At 45.3% G+C, this 17943-nt stretch overlaps 1 protein-coding gene across 5 annotated transcripts in view; it reads left to right on the top strand.

The window, feature by feature from the left end:
- Positions 1–969: 969 nt before the first annotated feature.
- SH3GLB2 (SH3 domain containing GRB2 like, endophilin B2) overlaps positions 970–17943 on the top strand; it is a 42306-nt gene continuing 25332 nt past the window's right edge. For 2 of the 5 annotated variants that reach the window (XM_056538776.1, XM_056538773.1), the window contains exon 1: positions 970–1218. In XM_056538776.1, the coding sequence (XP_056394751.1) occupies positions 1156–1218 (63 nt within the window). In that variant the 5' untranslated portion in view covers positions 970–1155. The remainder of the gene's footprint in view (positions 1219–17943) is intronic. The other 3 variants (XM_056538774.1, XM_056538772.1, XM_056538775.1) reach the window with 2 other exon arrangements.

Here is a 17943-nt window from a genome sequence, read left to right as displayed (position 1 = left end):
CCTATAATAGGAATGGTATAGCCCTTTGATGGATGGTTGAATTTACTACAAGTCACCCTTTAGCCCAGTGTTTCCCAACCAGGGTGCCTCCAGCTGTTGCAAAACTACAACTCCCTGCATGCCCGGACAGCCTTTGGCTGTCCGGGCATGCAGGGAGTTGTAGTTTTGCAACAGCTGGAGGCACCCTGGTTGGGAAATAAAGATGACTTACAGTAAATTTGATTCGTCACAAACTTCTCGGCTCGGCAGTTGATGACTTATCCTGCGTAAATTAGTTCAGCATTCAGGAGCTCCCGTGGGCTGGAAAAGGTGGATACAGTCCTAGTAGACTCTTTCCTAGGACTGTATCCACCTTTTTCAGCCCACCGGAGCACCGGAAAGCTGAACTAATTTATGCAGGAAAAGCCATCAACCGCCGAGCTGAGAAGTTCGTGACGAATCGAATTTACTGTAAGTTCGCTCATCTCTATTGGGAAACATTGGTTTAGCCTTAGCCTATATGAGCGGAGTCTTGAGCTTGATTAGTTCTCTATAGCAGCCTTATTTTTCAGAGCCTATCTAATTGTTTCATTTTGGCGCTAGTTTATTGCGGATAATTGCGGTAAGACCACAGTACAACACATAGGAATTCATCATTTCCCCCAGACTATTCTTGCATAAAAAAAAAAATGCAAATATAATATGTATTATTATTAATACTACTAATAATAATAATAATAACTTATTATTATTATTCTTGTTAACGATTATTGTTATTAATGTATTTTTTTTTTTTTTTCCGGTTAAATATTTTTTATTATTTTTAAGTTGAAACATGTACAACACAAACATAATAATAAAATTGTTATTAATGTTTATTCATTTATTCATTTTATTTATTTGTTTTGCAGCTTTTAAGAATTGACATCAAAGTATTTTGTGCTACTTGAATTCACCCCAAAAAAAAAAAATTTTTTATTTTTTTTTCAGGCGGCTGAATGACATTTTTCCTTTAAGAGGCTGCTCAGTTGATGCCGGAGAGAGTGGATGCTTTATTTTGGGCTGTGCGGTGATGGATTGAGCTGGTCTGGCCAGTAGCTGTGTGGTGGGAGGATCTGGGAGTAGAGGCTGCTGGTGACTACTTGCACACAGGAGGTAGGAGCTGCAGCAGACACCATGGATTTCAATGTGAAGAAGCTGGCGTCTGATGCCGGGGTGTTCTTCACCAGGGCTGTGCAGGTAAGAGACAGGTGTGGGGGGCGTTTAGTATTAGGGCGGATAGGGAGCTGTGTCCCTGGATGTGCAGCCCTCCCCTTTGCAGCATCTTCTGACAGCTGCTGCTTATCCCTCCATCTTTGCTGCATCTCCCATTGGACTGGCCCTTTATCCACCTGCTGATCTGAGCTGCTGGGGACTGGATCATTGCTGTCCCTGTGTAGACACCGGCATTGATGATGATGATGATGATGACGGGAATCCTCAGCTTACTGGGCCATAGAGCTGCTGCAGAACATCATCTGAAAGCGTATTTTTATTTGCTCCCACCCCTAGTAAGGATCAATAACTGGTGACCCTCAGTTCTGCACGAAGGTAATAGCAGTATGCAGTGAGGCATTAAGGGTGCAGCCACATGATACAGTGAATGAGCTGGGGGTCGAAATACTTACATATTGTGGTGGATTATGACCCGTAACATCCTTGTAGACTCCCATTCAAGTGAATGGTCGTCAACTGCAAGATCCTGTTCTCTGGAGCCCAGTGGCCTCCAAACTGCGAGCCTCTAGAGCAGTGTTTCCCAACCAGGGTGCCTCCAGCTGTTGCAAAACCACAGCTCCCAGCATGCCCGGACAGCCGTTGGCTGTCCGGGCATGCGGGAGGTTGTAGTTTTGCAACAGCTGGAGGCATCCTGGTTGGGAAACACTGATCTAGATGTTGCAAGACTAGAACATCCAGCCGACGGCTGTCTGGGCATGCTGGGAATTGTAGTTTTGCAACATCTGGAGGTCCACAGTTTGGAGACAACTGGTCTAGAACAGTGTTTAGAAATAAAAAAAACATATGCTGCTCTGGACAGAGATGTCAGCAGAGAGCACTGTGCTCATGATGTCAGCAAAGAGCTCTGTGTTCCAAAAAGAAAATAATTTCCTCTGTAGTATTCAGCAGCTAATAAGTACTGGAAGGATTAAAGGGGTTCTCCGGTGCTTACACATCTTTTCCCCTATCCAAAGGATAGGGGATAAGATGCCTGATCGCGGGGGTCCCGCCGCTGGGCACCCCCGGGATCATGCACGCGGCACCCCGTTTGTAATCCGTCCCCGGAGAGTGTTCGCTCCGGGTCTGGTTACTGTCAATCACGGGACCAGCGACGTGTGATGTCACGCCTCCGCCCCCGTGTGATCTCATGCTCTGCCCCTCAATGCAAGTCTATGGGAGGGGGCGTGACAGCTATCACGCCCCCCTCCTGTAGGCTTGCACTGAGGGGTGTGGCGGGACATCACACGGGGCGGAGGCGTGACATCACACGCCGCCGGCCCGGTGGTCGCCTGTAATCAGGCGAACATGCTCCGGGGACTGATTACAAACGGGGTGCCGCGTACATGATCCCGGGTGTCCGCAGTGGCGGGACTCCCGCGATCAGGCATCTTATCCCCTATCCTTTTGGATAGGGGAAAAGATGTGTAAGCACCGGAGTACCCCTTTAAGATTTTTTTTAATAGAAGTAATTTACAAATCTGTTTAACTTTCTGGCACCAGTTGATGATTAAAAAAAATAAATAAATAAAAAAATAAAAATTTCCACCGGTGTACCCCTTTAATAATTAATACTACTGTTCCTGAGACATTTGAATCCTCCATCAGGGCACCATAGGGAGCGTCGATCCGAAAGCATCTATTCTCTGTTGAAACTAGAGTATGACTATGGCAACCTGTGGGTGCCAGTAGCTATCTATTGACGTATCTTTGAGGCATGGCGGAATATGGCATTGAAGAGGCTCTGAGAGCTGAGACTTGGATTTCCAGAATAAGGGATCAGCGTGTGTCCTTCTTGGCCCCATTTTATTACCGCCATATCTGATGATAATTTCATTGAAATGAATGGGACTGTATTGCACACATGCCTATAGACCTCAACCAATACTATCTCCTGCGTATCATTTAACAAGATACCCTAAGGTGCACATGACTATAATTGGTCATATTATTGCAAGATGCCTCCAAGATCTGTTAAAGGTCTATTCTGAGAATTGACTATGATACAGGGGCTGTAAAGTTAGTGTTGTTCCTAATATAGTTCCTGTACCTGTGTTTGATGGATGGTGTCTTGCATTCTTATGTCATCTTTGCCCCAATGTTTATTTTTAGGATACATAATGAGTGTTGTCTCAGTGTTTCCCAGGGTGAAGTGTGGCCCGAGACATTACATCACTAGTCAGGGGTTGAAAAGGAGCCTGTCTGAGTTTGAATGGGGGGAGCGACTGCTGGGTGGGAGTGAGATCATTCTCCAAAGGACTGTAGGGAATTGTATTTCACAGCACAGCATGCAAGGCAGCTCAGGTGTGCTGCAATGGGTGGGGTGGCTGATGTGTGGGAGGAAGAAAAGTGACATCACGTTTACAAACAAGGGATCCTGGGACTTGTAGTTGGAGGGAGGGAACTCAAACAGGAAATAGCCATTTCACACAAAAAATGGCCTCAGCGTTATAGTGGACTCACAACACAGCCATTTAGCCTAAAGACAAGCGCGGATCCTTTATAGGCATGTCCATTACTGTCTGGCAGGAGAATACTAAGATTACCTTATGTTGGGAGAACCCCTTTAGCATTAAATGTACTTTTCCAGGTTTATCATTAGTCCTCCAGCTAGATCTTAGTACAAAAATGTTTCAAATCATAATCCAGCCAAAAAAGGAATAAAAACAAAACGTTGTTGCCAAATTTCCATAGTGATTAGAAAATCATCCCCCGGTAATCTGGTTTTGCACCCTGTCCTCTTTCTGTGGCTGTGATCACAGGAAGCTTCAGTCTTTCCCATGAGCAGTGGTCACAGATTTCTCTTGCCGGGCAGAGATGGATAACCGTGGGTGGCCGTCATATACCGACTGTGCTGGAAACTTCTGCATTCGACACTGTTTGGCCATGTTGACTTGACAGAATTTTTGAGCGGAATCCGGCTGAATAATTGTGCTCTGAAATTATCAATTCGATTCTGCTGCACCGTGCACACGGCAGGGATTCCGCAAAGCTGTTTCCACCATGGAAATTCCGATTCCACTCTCCGCTTAAAGAATAAACATGTAAATTATTTTGGCGGAATCCACTTGGAAATGCATTACTGTCTATGGAGATGGTGCATTTCCAAGCAGTCTTAGCGCTGGCAGAATATGCTATATGAGGAATATTCATTCATATTTTCTGGGTTGAATATTCAGCAAAATTTATGCAGTGTGAACATAGCCTAAGCAAGGACCAGTGCAGGAATCTAGCAGTCTACAAGAGAGCATGGCGGAGACCCAGGGCCGGATTAAGAGCATCATGGGCCTGGTGCTGAGAATTTTTCTGGGCCTTTTTATGAAATGTATCACTCCTATCCTTTATATAGTGATCCAGACACTGATGGTGGTACGGTATAGCTCCTATCCTTATATAGTAGTTCCCCACATTAGGTGCGGTATAGTTCCCCCCACATTAGGTGCAGTATAGCAGTAGGTCCCGGGATCGGAGGAGTGGTGGTCTGAACACTGAAGATGACGTACAACATACAGGTAACTTACCATGCCCGCGCGTGTCCTCCTCCTCCTCCTCCTCCTCCTTCTGTCTGTCTGCTCCGCTCTGCTGTTTCCGTGGGCGCACGCACGGGATGTCAGTGACGTCCCTGTGTGCGCTACCTCCTGGTGGCCCCTGCGTTTTTAAAGTTAACGCTTGGGCCGCCGCAGAGAGGTAACCGCCGGGACATCCTTGTGTCTCGAAAAGATCTTTCGGGACACAGGGATGTCCAGAATGTGACGGGGGCCCCTGCGGTGGTCAGGGCCAGAGTGAGGGTTGGTAGAGCCGCCTCTAGCTCTGACTGCCGGCCGCCGTGGCCCGCGAGAGAACAGAGTTGCGAGAGTCGACATGATTTAAACTCTGTTCTCTCGCGGTCTTGCAGCGCAGGCGGCTCCGCTCCTTGGCAGCCTTTTTGACGGCCGGCTGGGCCTATTTTATTGTAGGGGCCTGGAGCTGCAGCTCCATCAGCCCCTACGTTAATCTGGCCCTGGGGAGACCTACTGTACATATCTTCTGGGGGAAGGAGGACACAACAGTTGTGGGGGGGGGGGGGGGGCTTGCAATGACTAGGTTGGTGGAGGTGGGCCTGCTGTATATCTGTCCAGGCTTGCTTTTAACTGGCCATTTCTGCATATTTTTTGGAGGGGAAAAGCTTTTGACACACACCTGTATAGGGAAGGGGATGCGTGCTGGAGCAGTTACCATCAGAATCCCTGTCACTGTTGGGGGTCAGGAAATTTTGACAAAGAGGACCCCCAGATTGTGGGTTTTTCTGCAGGACAATAAATGATGATGCTGGAGGGAGGGTTATATAGAATTCACACACTCCAGACTATAGAAAAATCCCTGAGGAATCCAGAAAATTGTGACACTGACCAAAGGGATACAGGGACATCGATCTGCCCCATCATCATCACTATCTACACTGACCATTTTAATGTCTATAGAAATCTCTCTAAAAAAAAAACCAGCTCTTTGAGGAGACCTCCCTCTTGTCCAGACCTTGTTTTATGTGACCAATTTATGGTCCCATCATATATTACCGTATTTTTCGCCGTATAAGACGCACTTTTTCTTCCCCAAAACTGGGGGGAAAAAGTCGGTGCGTCTTATACGGCGAATACACACCTATCAACGGCCAGGACCCGCGGCTAATACAGGACATCACCGATCGCAGTGATGGGGCAGAGACGTTCCGGAGTGACGGGGACACTGCGACATCCAGGGCAGCGGTGACGGGTCCGGAGTGGCAGGGACACGTGAGTATTACCTCCTATGCAGTGGTCTTCAATCTGCGGACCTCCAGATGTAAGTTCGCTCATCTTTATTTCCCAACCAGGGTGCCTCCACCTGTTGCAAAACTACAACTCCCTGCATGCCCGGACAGCCAACGGCCAACGGCTGTCCGGGCATGCTGGGAGTTGTAGTTTTGCAACATCTGGAGGTCCGCAGGTTGAAGACCACTATTGGGTTAAAAATCTAAATTTTTTTAGATTTTGCACCTATAAATTGGGTGCGTCCTATACGCCGGTGCGTCCTATAGGGCGAAAAATACGGTATGCACAATAGCTATCTTCTTTAAAAAATAAAAAAAACACCCCGTAGAAAACCAATTTTTTTCTTTTTTGTGCACTTTTGGGGGGTCCTCTCAAAAAGGTTTCGCTGTTATTTGTGGCCATGCTCACTGCTGCTTTGTGGAGGATGTCCTGCAACATATTCCACTGTATAATCTTAGTCCTATGTAACCCATTGGGTCAGATTATAAAAATGTTTTTTTTTTTTTCCTATCATATACTTTGTTCGCGCTACTTATGTAATGTAAACAGGGCCTAGCTCTGCCCACAGTGCTCAGCAGTAAAAGGGTTAAAGTGGCGCTTGTAGCGGCAGTCTTGTGACAGTCACACTCCCTCCCTGTGTAACAACAATGCCCTGTTCATTGAGCTGTGGCCGCCGGTGGACACCAAACTTCTGGATGTTTTTGAAGCACCTTTATTATATGCATGTCGCTCTTTATCCACAGGATCTGTCTGTCCTCTGAGATGGGCAGAAAGATCCTGGAGAGGAGGCTCAGCCTCTGAAATATTTATAACTCTCCGCTCGATACCAGCAGCACTCTAGTCAGCGAGATGTTGACGCCATCATTGGGTCTCTGCAGCTTTGTGTCTGGGGAACTCTTTGCAGCTGGACCTTGGGTCACCGTACTCCTGCACACAATACAGTGCTCCCTCAAGTTACAATATTAATTGGTTCCAGGACGACCATTGTATGTTGAAACCATTGTATGTTGAGACCATAACTCTATGGAAACCTGGTAATTGGTTCTGAAGCCACCAAAATGTCATCCAAAAAATAGGAAAAGGTGAGGATTAGTGATAAATAAGTAGATAACTGATATAGATAAAGCAAGTCCTTACATATAAAAGTAAGAGAGATCTGCTGGGAGCTGTAAATCACTGTCTATGTCAGTGTTTCCCAATCAGGGTGCCTCCAGCTGTTGCAAAACTACAACTCCCAGCATGCCCGGACAGCCGTTGGCTGTCCGGGCATGCTGGGAGTTGTAGTTTTGCAACAACTGGAGGCACTATGGTTGGGAAACAATGGTTTATGTAGAGGACAGGAGCTTCTTCAGGGTCCTATTCAGTACACACAGTGTCCCAAATGGAGCCGCCCTTACTGGTTGTCTAGAGATGAGTGAACTTACAGTAAATTTGATTCGTCACGAACTTCTCAGCTCGGCAGTTGATCACTTATCCTGCGTAAATTAGTTCAGCTTTCAGGTGCTCCGGTGGGCTGGAAAAGGTGGATACATTCCTAGGAAAGAGTCTCCTAGGACTGTATCCACCTTTTCCAGCCCACCGGAGCACCTGAAAGCTGAACTAATTTATGCAGGATACAGTCATCAACTGCCGAGCTGAGAAGTTTGTGACGAATCGAATTTACTGTAAGTTCGCTCATCTCTATTGGTGTCCAAAGGAGCAGCTAACCCTGGCACAGGTAAGGAGTAGTACATAACTTTTAGTTCCTCCCTGTACTGTAGGGGGCGCAACCAGACAGCCAGTCAGTGCAGGCACTTCAGTAATACAGGTGATTTACCAGTAAAATGCCCATTCTGTTTGGTCAGTTCCTCCAGTTGTGACAGGTATCACAGATCTGGACTGTCCGTACATTGTATGTTGAGTCTGGTTTCAAGTTACAATGGTCCAGAAAAAAACATTGTATGTTGAAATTATTGTATGTTGAGGCCATTGTAAGTTGAGGGATCACTGTACATGACCTATATATCTGGTCATCTCCGGTTATGTCATGTCGAAGAACACATAGGTCCATACAGAGGAAGCACAAATATAAATACATGTGGTGACCACCTATGACCTATATATCTGGTCGTCTCCACTTAGGTCATGTCAAAAAAAGGTTAGGAAGAACACATAGGTCCATACAGAGGAAGCACAAATATAAATACATAAGTGGGTGTACAATTAACTTTGATGGGAGTCACATAAACAGCATAACACTACAAGTTGTACTGTTCACTCCCGTTAATGTCAATAAGAGGTTCGCAAACTGTGTAAATCAGCCAGTTCAGGTATTTACAACCACTAAAGCCCGCCTGTTGGAGAGACCCTAGTAGTGTTTCTTTAAACACATTGGGGGGAATTTATTATTGGGTTTTATGCTGTTTTTGGAGGGTGGGAATTTGTTGCAAATTTTGTCACAATGGGTGAAAAAAAGTTGCAAAAATTTTTCACGCAACTTATTTACATTTGAATGTTGAGTGGTATGGTTAGCTTTTTTGCAAAGTGACTTTTTTTAAACCGTCGCATTTATGAAGAACCTGCGCCTCTTTATTTACACGGACTATGATAACTCCCCTCCCCCCTTGTGGGTTTTTATTTTTTTAATTTTTTTTTTTAAATCTTCCTTTTCACATATTTGTGCACCAAAATCCACAACAAAATCAGCACAACTTGGTTCAAATTTGCATCTGTGGATTATCCTGAAAAAATTAACTTTCAAACATGTCAAAAGTTTTAATGGATCAGGGTCTTTAAGGGAACCAATCATCAGATTTTACCCTATATAAGGCTTGACAAAGTGTTATATAGGGTAAAATCTTTATCCTCATCATCCCTGGGGGACGCTCCTGCCCCAAGGGACGGTGAAGATATGAACTTATAAACTGCTCCCCACTGCGCCCATAAGTAGTCCCCTGGGCGGGGAGCTCCTCTCACCTACTCCCTGTCTTCGGCCGGCAGCGATGCCCCCTCAGCTTGATTGATGGGCGGCGTCATCGCTCTGCTCCGTCTGTTCAGTGAGCAGAGTGATGACATGACCCGTCAATCAAGTGGAGGGGGTGTCACTGCCGGCCGAAGACACAGGACTAGGTGAGAGGGGACTACTTTCAGATCACCATTTTTGGTGCAAATGTTGGTGCACGGGCAGCTGCCCATTTTTTTTATTTCCCCGATATCTGTCAGGAGAAAGTTGGGACACCTCCTTACACATAAGGGGGTCAGCTGGTCCTGCCAAAGTCTTCAAGGTGGCCAGACATGTAGGCTGTTCTTCATAAATGACTCTTTTTAACAGATAGACATTGGCCCTTATATACTAAGAGTGTTGTGTAGGTTTCTTTGTGGGTTTTAATTCCCTTCAATTTTATTTTCCACAGTATTTACGAAGGTTTCCCTACATTTTCCACTTTCCCTACACTTTCCTTTTTTTTTTTACACATGCTCTGATCTGCAGGGTTTTCCTCAGCTGAAATCCACCACATTTTCTGTGGAAACCTTAAATATGTTGGGTTTTTGTGAAAATGTCGTGAACATGCCCCTTTTCGGAGACCACGCCCCTTTTACGGGTTTTCCTAGCAAAATGGAGAGTTAGTCGGAGTCTTTTCAATTCTGGGGCAGAATCTGGAGCATAACCCAACAAAACATGTCGGGTTTGCAATAGTAAATGAGGGCCAATGAGTTTCTAATGTTCACCATGGTCTCCATTGTAGACGCAGGAAGCCAGTTCGCCACCACAAACAAGAACACCTGTGCCCCACTCATGTCAAAAACATTTCTTCATATACTGTAGCACTAAACGAAAGGACACATATGAAATTCATGTTTTTAGATTTTTAACTTCCCTTTATCCCTAGTATCCCTTTAAGCTGTAACACCAAATATTTAGCAAGACTTTGCCTATGACACAGTTTAATGCGGTAAACATAAAATGTGTCCATGTGATGGCTCACAAATAATTGATGTTCTTCTCACTCTGATAGCGTGGGATAATCTGCGGGGCGATCAGTGTTTTCAGTGAGTCACACGTTATATACGTTTTTTTTATTTTTTAGAAGCTTAAATCTCGGAAAATGTGGCTGGTTGTGTGCAATGTCGGTATTTGTGTTATGGGTCACGGAAGGATTTATACAGGAGCACTCAGTCTGGGGTAAACATCTCAAATGTGAAGTGACGAGATGGACAAAACTTTTCCTACTGGTGTTTTTTCTGTGTGTTTTTGTTAAAAATAAAAAATAAAAACAGGAGCCTTTAGATTCCTAAAATCTTCCAATATGCAGCGGATGCCTTGGCAGCTAGGCTGGCCTTTGCCCATGGCTTGCAAATTTCAGCAGTGGGTGCAGCTCGATTTTCTTTGGAGTGTCACTTTAAGACTTGGTGACCCATTTGGGTGCTATGGTTGTGGCCATGTTAGTTTTCACTGAGCTTTCCCAGAAACATATGCAACTAAGAAATAATTGACTAGAACAGTGGTTCTTAACCTGGGTTCGATCGAACCCCAGGGGTTCAGTGAGTCAGTCCCCTGGGTTCGGCGGCGGAGGTCGCAACAGGACAGGCAAACCAAGCAATTGCTTGGGGCCCCGAGCTGGCCCAGGGCCCCGAGCAGAGCCGGTGTTTGCCCGTCCTGTAGCGACGGGGCAATTTCCCCCATCACTATTAACTCCCTGCGGCTCCGCGTTAAGTTTAAAAACGCAGGGCCGCCGGGACGTCACTGATGTCCCGTGCGTGCGCCCGCCAATGGAAACGAAGGCGCCGAGGACTGGAGGATAGAGAAGGAGGAAGACGCGCGCTGGCCAGCTTGGTAAGTGACCAGCGCCAAGTCATCTTCGGTGCTCCGACCACCGGTCCCGAGACCTACTGCTATAGCCGGAGCGGTGGTCGGAGCACTGAAGTGGGCAGTACACAGGCATACAGCCTCCAGCCATACACTGTATATGGCTGGAGGCTGTATGTCTGTGGGGGAACACTGCCTACATCTGTGGTCTTCAACCTGTGGACCTCCAGATGTTGCAAAACTACAACTTCCAGCATGCCCGGACAGCTGTTTGCTGTCCGGGCATGCTAGGAGTTGGTTTTGCAACATCTGGAGGTCCGCAGTTTGAATACCACTGGCCTCCATAATGTGGGGGAACACTGCCTGTGCCTAATGTGTCTTAATGGTTTAGTTCTTTAATGGTTTTGTTCATTTTGTGCACCTATGTATAAATATATACCTCTTATATTTTGAATTTGAAAAAAATCATATTTTATTTTTCCAATTAAGAGGGGTTCGGTGAATGCGCATATGAAACTGGTGGGGTTCAGTACTTCCAACAAGGTTAAGAACCACTGGACTAGAACATTAACAGTTTGACAAAAGAAGATTACTCCAGGGCCAAGGATTTTTTTACAGGAATTATTTCTATAAGGGCACTCTGACTATGGTGGTGTAGGAGTCGCAGACTGACATGAGTTTTTACCAGTTCTGTGAATGACTTCATAAGCTTTATATTCCGACTGTGAAGTGTGACTGGTAAGAGGGAAGTGAGGTGGACAGGTCCATGTGCAATTTGAAGACCAGCAATGACATGTTCTAGGGCTGGGAATTTACAAACCTGGCCTTACGCGACACTAGAAGGCGATGTTCTCACGGCGGAATTTCTAAGGGGCATTCTGCTGGAGCAGAGTCCCATTTATTTCACTGGGCACATGGCAGAAATCCCGATTCCAGCATCCACACAAAGAATAGAAATGTCTATTCTTTCTTCGGATTCCACTCGGAAATGCATTGCTCTCTATGAGACAGCGCATTTCCGAGTGGTCCTAACGACCGTCGGAACATTCAAATGTGCCGAATGTCCACCTATGTTGTTTGGGTGGCCATTCTGCACATTTTTGGCCGTGTGAACATGGCCAAAGAGAACTCCAAACAAAACCGCACTCTTCAATTCCAGTTCCCCCTGCCCTTCCTTCCAGTTAAAGGGGTATTCCGGGATTTTTCTTTTATTTGATTATGCTACAGGGGCTGTAAAGTTAGTGTAGTTTATAATATAGTGTCTGTACCTGTGTGTGACGGTTTTCTCACAATTCTTCTGTGATTTTCCCCTCACTATTTATTTTTACCAGCATACAAAATGACTGCTGTCTCGGATTTTTCCCAGCTTGCAATGCGGCCGAGACCTGACTCACTAGTCAGCTGATGACAGGGAGCCTGTCTGCTTCAATGGGTGGAGGGATCAATCTGCAACTAATGCAACAGCTGCAGGCACCCTGGTTGAAAACCACAGGTCTGCAGCTCATTTATGTTTCAATGGGTGGGGTGGCTGATGTGTGGGAAGAAGGAAAATAGAATTGTGGGAATTGTAGTCAAAAAAAGAACAGTCAAACAGGAAATACAAGTTCACAAAAAAGCTAGCTACAGTATTATGGTAATCTCTTGACCATTTAGCCCCAAGACAAGTGCAGATCCTTCCTAAGCATGTCCATTACTGTCTGCCAGGTACCTACTAAAATCACCTTTATGGTGGAGAACCCCTTTAACCCACTAGTCAGCTCTGCTGCCAATTCCCCTTGTAGTCATGGCAGATCCCCCCCCTGCCAGTTCCCCCAGTAGTTGTGGCAGCTCCTCTGCTAATTCCCCCAATAGTTATGACAGCACCCCTGCCAGTTCCCTTAGTATTCACAGCAAGGCTTCCCCAGTTTGTCCCTCATGTACTCGCCTCTCTACTGTCTCTACCTATGGGCAGCCCGATGACAACTGCTGCATTTTTTTTCCTACATTGAATTTCTACAGAAATGTAGGAGAATCGATCTAGGAGAGTTGATAGAAGTGGAACAAGGACAACCAAGAAGACAGTCATAGATACCATGCATACTTAATTGAGAAGTGTAAAGACCCAAAGAAAGACCATACTTATGGCTACCAGACATCAAAATGGATTTGACTTCTCTCAGTTCAGCCTCTCGCTAGATTCTGCCCCAGTTCCCACCATAACCGATTCCTCTTGTAGTCGGATTGAAGTTGGGCCTTTACGAGGCTAAACGGTGTAACATTTATCTTGACATCTTTCCAGGCGTCTGTTCGTTACGCTTCGTATCATTGCTTTCCAGCCGACCAGCCACATATTTGTAGCAACATCCCACAGTGTGTTGTTCAGGAAGTGATCCAAGTTGTTGCTCAGAAATTCCAGCTATGCGACATAAGTCTCCTGAATCTTTTTTTTTCTGGCTTCTGTTGCCAGGTTAAAGAAGGTTTAGTAGAAGCACTGAGGAGCTTTCGCATGCAGAGTGTAGGCGGATAAGCCCTTGAAGCAGAGAGTCTCTATTGTTTTATACACTGCTCAAAAAAATAAAGGGAACACTTCAACAACACAATGTAACTCCAAGTCAATCCCACTTCTGTGAAATCCCACTGTCCACTCAGGAAGAAACACTGATTGACAATCAATTTCACATGCTGTTGTACAAATGGAACAGACAACAGGTGGAAAAGACACCCCCAATAAACTAGTGGTGGAGACCACAGACCACTTCTCAGTTCCTATGCTTCCTGGCCGATGTTTTGGTCACTTTTGAATGCTGGCGGTGCTTTCACTCTAGTGTTAGCATGAGATTGAGTCTACAACCCACACAAGTGGCTCAGGTAGTACAGCTCATCCAGGATGGCACATCAATGCGAGCTGTGGCAAGAAGGTTTGCTGTGTCTGTCAGCGTAGTGTCCAGAGCATGGAGGCGCTACCAGGAGACAGTCCAGTACATCAGGAGACTTGGAGGAAGCCATAGGAGGGCAACAACCCAGCAGCAGAACTGCTACCTCCACCTTTGTGCAAGGAGGATTAGGAGGAGCACTGCCAGAGCCCTGCAAAATGACCTTGAGCAGGCCACAAATGTGCATGTGTCCACTCAAACGGTCAGAAACGGACTCCATGAGGGTGGTATGAGGGCCTGATGTCCACAGGTGAGGGTTGTGCTTACAGCCCAAAACCGTGCAGGACATTTGGCATTTGCCATAGAACCCCAAGATTGGCAAATTCGCCACTGGAGCCCTGTGCTCTTCACAGATGAAAGCAGATTCACACTGAGCACATGTGACAGACGTGAGAGTCTGAAGATGCCGTGGATAACTTTCTGCTGCCTGCAACATCCTCCAGCATGACCGATTTGGTGGTGGGTCAGTAATGGTGTGGGGTGGCATTTCTTTGGGGGCCGCACAGCCCTCCATGTGCTTGCCAGAGGTAGCCTGACTGCCATTAGCTACCGAGATGAGATCCTCAGACCCCTTGTGAGACCATATGCTGGTGCGGTCGGCCCTGGGTTCCTCATAATGCTAAACTGTGGCTGGAGTGTGTCAGCAGTTTGTGCAAGAGGAAGGCATTGATGCTATGGACTGGCCCGCCTGTTCTCCAGACCTGAATCCGATTGAGCACATCTGGGACATCATGTCTCGCTCCATCCACCAACGCCACGTTGCACCACAGACTGTCCAGGAGTTGGCAGATGCTTTAGTCCAGGTCTGAGAGGACATCCCTTAGGAGACCATCCTCCACCTCATCAGGAGCATGCCCAGGCATTGTAGGGAGGTCATACGGGCACGTGGAGGCCACACACACTACTGAGCCTCATTGTGACTTGTTTTAAGGACATTACATAAAGTTGGATCGGCCTGTAGTGGGGTTTTCCACTGTGATTTTGAGTGAGACTCCATATCCAGACCTCCATGGGTTGATAAATTTGATTTCCATTGATCATTTTTGTGTGATTTTGTTGTCAGCACATTCAACTATGTAAAGACGAAAGTATTTCATACGATTAGTTCATTCATTCAGATCTAGGATGTGTTATCTTATGTGCCCTTTATTTTTTTGAGCAGTGTGTTAAGCTGATTTAAAATAAATAATTATAATGTGTATCTCTGTTTCGAATTCAAGGCATCATCTTGCTATTTTCTCTTGTCTATTAGCTTGTTCAGCAGTTACCATACTGCTGTCTCACAGCTGATCTATTCGTGTGAATTTTTTTAAAATTGTTGTTGTTCTCTCTTTATTTAAAAACTTTAAATAAGTTTTGCAGAACTTAAAGTGGGCCTGATTTTTCAGAATAAGCTGTCACGTATGTGTATGTGTGTGTGTTTGTTTTGTACATGAAGAATAGCCATTATAAAACGTGTGTGTGTGTGTGTGTGTGTGTGTGTATATATATATATTATATAATTATTATTATTATTTTTTTTTAAACCAGGCTTTTAGTTATCCCTGAGGGAATGGGTATAGACTAGCTTTTATGATGTCTCCCATAGATTGCACAAATACACTAAAGGAAATTCTGCCTCCAGTGTCACCCTAAGCAGCAGCAGCATGGAGGGCATTATGTGAATCAAGCCCTGGGGTGAGATCTAATACTTACAGTAAGTTCACTCTACGGAATTTTCACCTGCAACAGCCTCCTATAGATTTCAATGTGATTCTTCTCCCCTGTTCAGACATTAAAAGCGACAAAACTTCCGATAATGAATCTTCCGTCAGAATCCAATTCCTTATGTTCAATCTTCTGCCGTAATCCGGCTGCAACTATATTGTTTCACACCTAGTCGCTAATGTAGTGTCCAAGTCCAGTGATGTTCATGTACAAAGTAGCGTTGAATGCGAGCGCAGAACACACCGCCAGCAATCTGCCTTAACCCTTGGTCTGGTAAGAAATGCTGGCACCTTTTATATACTTTCACTTAGTTTCCTAACTCCTTCCTCACCCCTCCCCTCTCCATAGACTTGTACTGGCAGCATGTAACTGATCTTTCAGTAAGCTGTTGGTCCGTCTTGTAAACAAAAAAGGGCACTGAGCTGTATTTTTTATTTTTTTTTTGCCCTTGAACATTTGATGTGAGACCCCAGCTCCCTTCAATCCAACAATAGGAAAGGGCATCGGCCCTTTTTACCTTTTTTTTTGAACCCAGAGAGATGACACCTCTGAACATGCGATAGAGAAGGGGCACTGTTCCTCTTTTTACCACTGAAGGGCACACTGTCCACGGAGGGAAGCAGAGACTGGTCATCCCTGAAAGAGCGGACAACCTGAACGAGGGATATCAATACAATTAACATCCCCAAGCAAGGGTCAAGGAACATTAAAGACTCAATAAATATAAAGTCTATTGGTTAATGCACTGGCGTTTTGGCCTTTGGAATATACATTAGACTACATTACAAATACATTATCCAGGAATCTGAAGACTCTTTTAGGAATCTGTGTAGATGTGATTAATTGATGCCGATGGAAATTACTCCTAAAACTTGGTCTCTGGCAGTAAGGTTTACTGTGGATTTGTCCTCCCTGGATTTTTCTGAACCTTCTCTATTGTATCTGTATATTATATGGAGAAAATGTATAGTGTTAATTGTGCCCCTGGGGTCTTGGCCTCTGTTGTCGTTTTTACCTCACCCCCCCCCCCCCCCCCAAATTTATAGCTGTTCAGAAGTTTTCCTGGTTCTTCTTTAAAGTGACCACTAGAAACCTTAGAACCTATGAATAATAGATCCCGGGTCCCACTGGGTGCTAGTAGCAGGGGCTCCAGGTGCCTTACTGCATTATTTATCTGGATGGCAGCAGGAAAACAGGTCAAAGGATCTTGATGGTGCGAACAGACAGAGGAACGCTTATTTTCCCTGTGGGCAGATGGGAATCCGTCCATTGTCATTCGGGTATTGTGACGCTGAATTGATTTCCCTGGTCAGCTGTAAGGCTCTGCTGATTCTGTCTGGGGCTGGGCCCGAGCCTGTGCCAAAATCCTGTACGGTAATGCTACCGAGGGCCGTCTGTCTGCATTACATAAATAAAACAATATCATGGCTACTTTATAAATGCATCTGAGCTTTCCAGAAAGGCAGCAGGTATCTATTTATTTACCTCACAACTTTTATTGATCTGAGCAGTGACGGGAGTTAACCACGAATGCTATCCATGGCTTGTATTCAGTTAAACTATGTAAATAATTGAACATGTGTCCATTGTAAAATACATTATGGGTATGTACGGACATAGAGATTTATGGACATATTAGATCAAGGATCTGCCTCCTCCCCTGACAAACACTTAGATCTCTGTATTATTGCTCTGTTTGCTTCTCTCGGAAATCTATGAACAAACTGACAACTACATTTTACCATTCCTTTCTCAATGAGGGATTGTCGCTACACACGCTGACACTGAGTACATTAGACAGATTTATAGAACGCATCCCATCAACAGAGGGAAAATAACAGAATTGTTACTTTTTGTTCATATTCAGTATTTACAAATGGAATAACAAATGAACAATAAAATGGAGAGTCTGTTTTAGGCCATGTTTACACGGCCGAAGATTGTGCAGAATGTCTGCCGGAAAATATGGGCAGGCATTACGCACATTATCTTGATTCGGCGGCACTAGGTTTGCTCAGAAAGGAGCCATCTCCATAAACGGCAATACAGAATCCACAGAAACATTTGAACAGGTTCAGTGTTTCTGTGGACGCTGGAATCGGGATGTTTCTGCGGCGGTAATTTTGTCGGGTGCACAGTGCAGCAGAATTCCATTAAAACCAATGGGACTCTGCAGCAACGGAATTCCCTAATGGAATATTCCTGCGGAATTCAGCTCAGAAATTCCACCATGTGCACATAGCCTGACTGGGAATTCAAGTATTTCCCACAGGTGGTCTTCATGTGGGACTACAAAGAACTAAGTGTTTTTCTGTGGACAAAGAACATTTCTGATCACTGGGACCCATCACTTGGACACTCCTGATACGGGAGCGCCCGTTTTTGAAATTTCCCAGCTGGATCTAACAAACATTTTGTGAATGCACCCTTATATAAAATATGTCAGGAATTTGACTTCTGGAAAATGCTCTTAAAGGACCGGCGCCAAATCTCCTTCATTTAAATGAGCCGACCGGAG

Source organism: Hyla sarda, chromosome 9, assembly GCF_029499605.1.
Source record: "Hyla sarda isolate aHylSar1 chromosome 9, aHylSar1.hap1, whole genome shotgun sequence".
NCBI lineage: Eukaryota > Metazoa > Chordata > Amphibia > Anura > Hylidae > Hyla > Hyla sarda.
The sequence above is the reverse complement of the archived record's forward strand: the minus strand, read 5'-3'. Positions and strand labels throughout refer to the sequence as shown.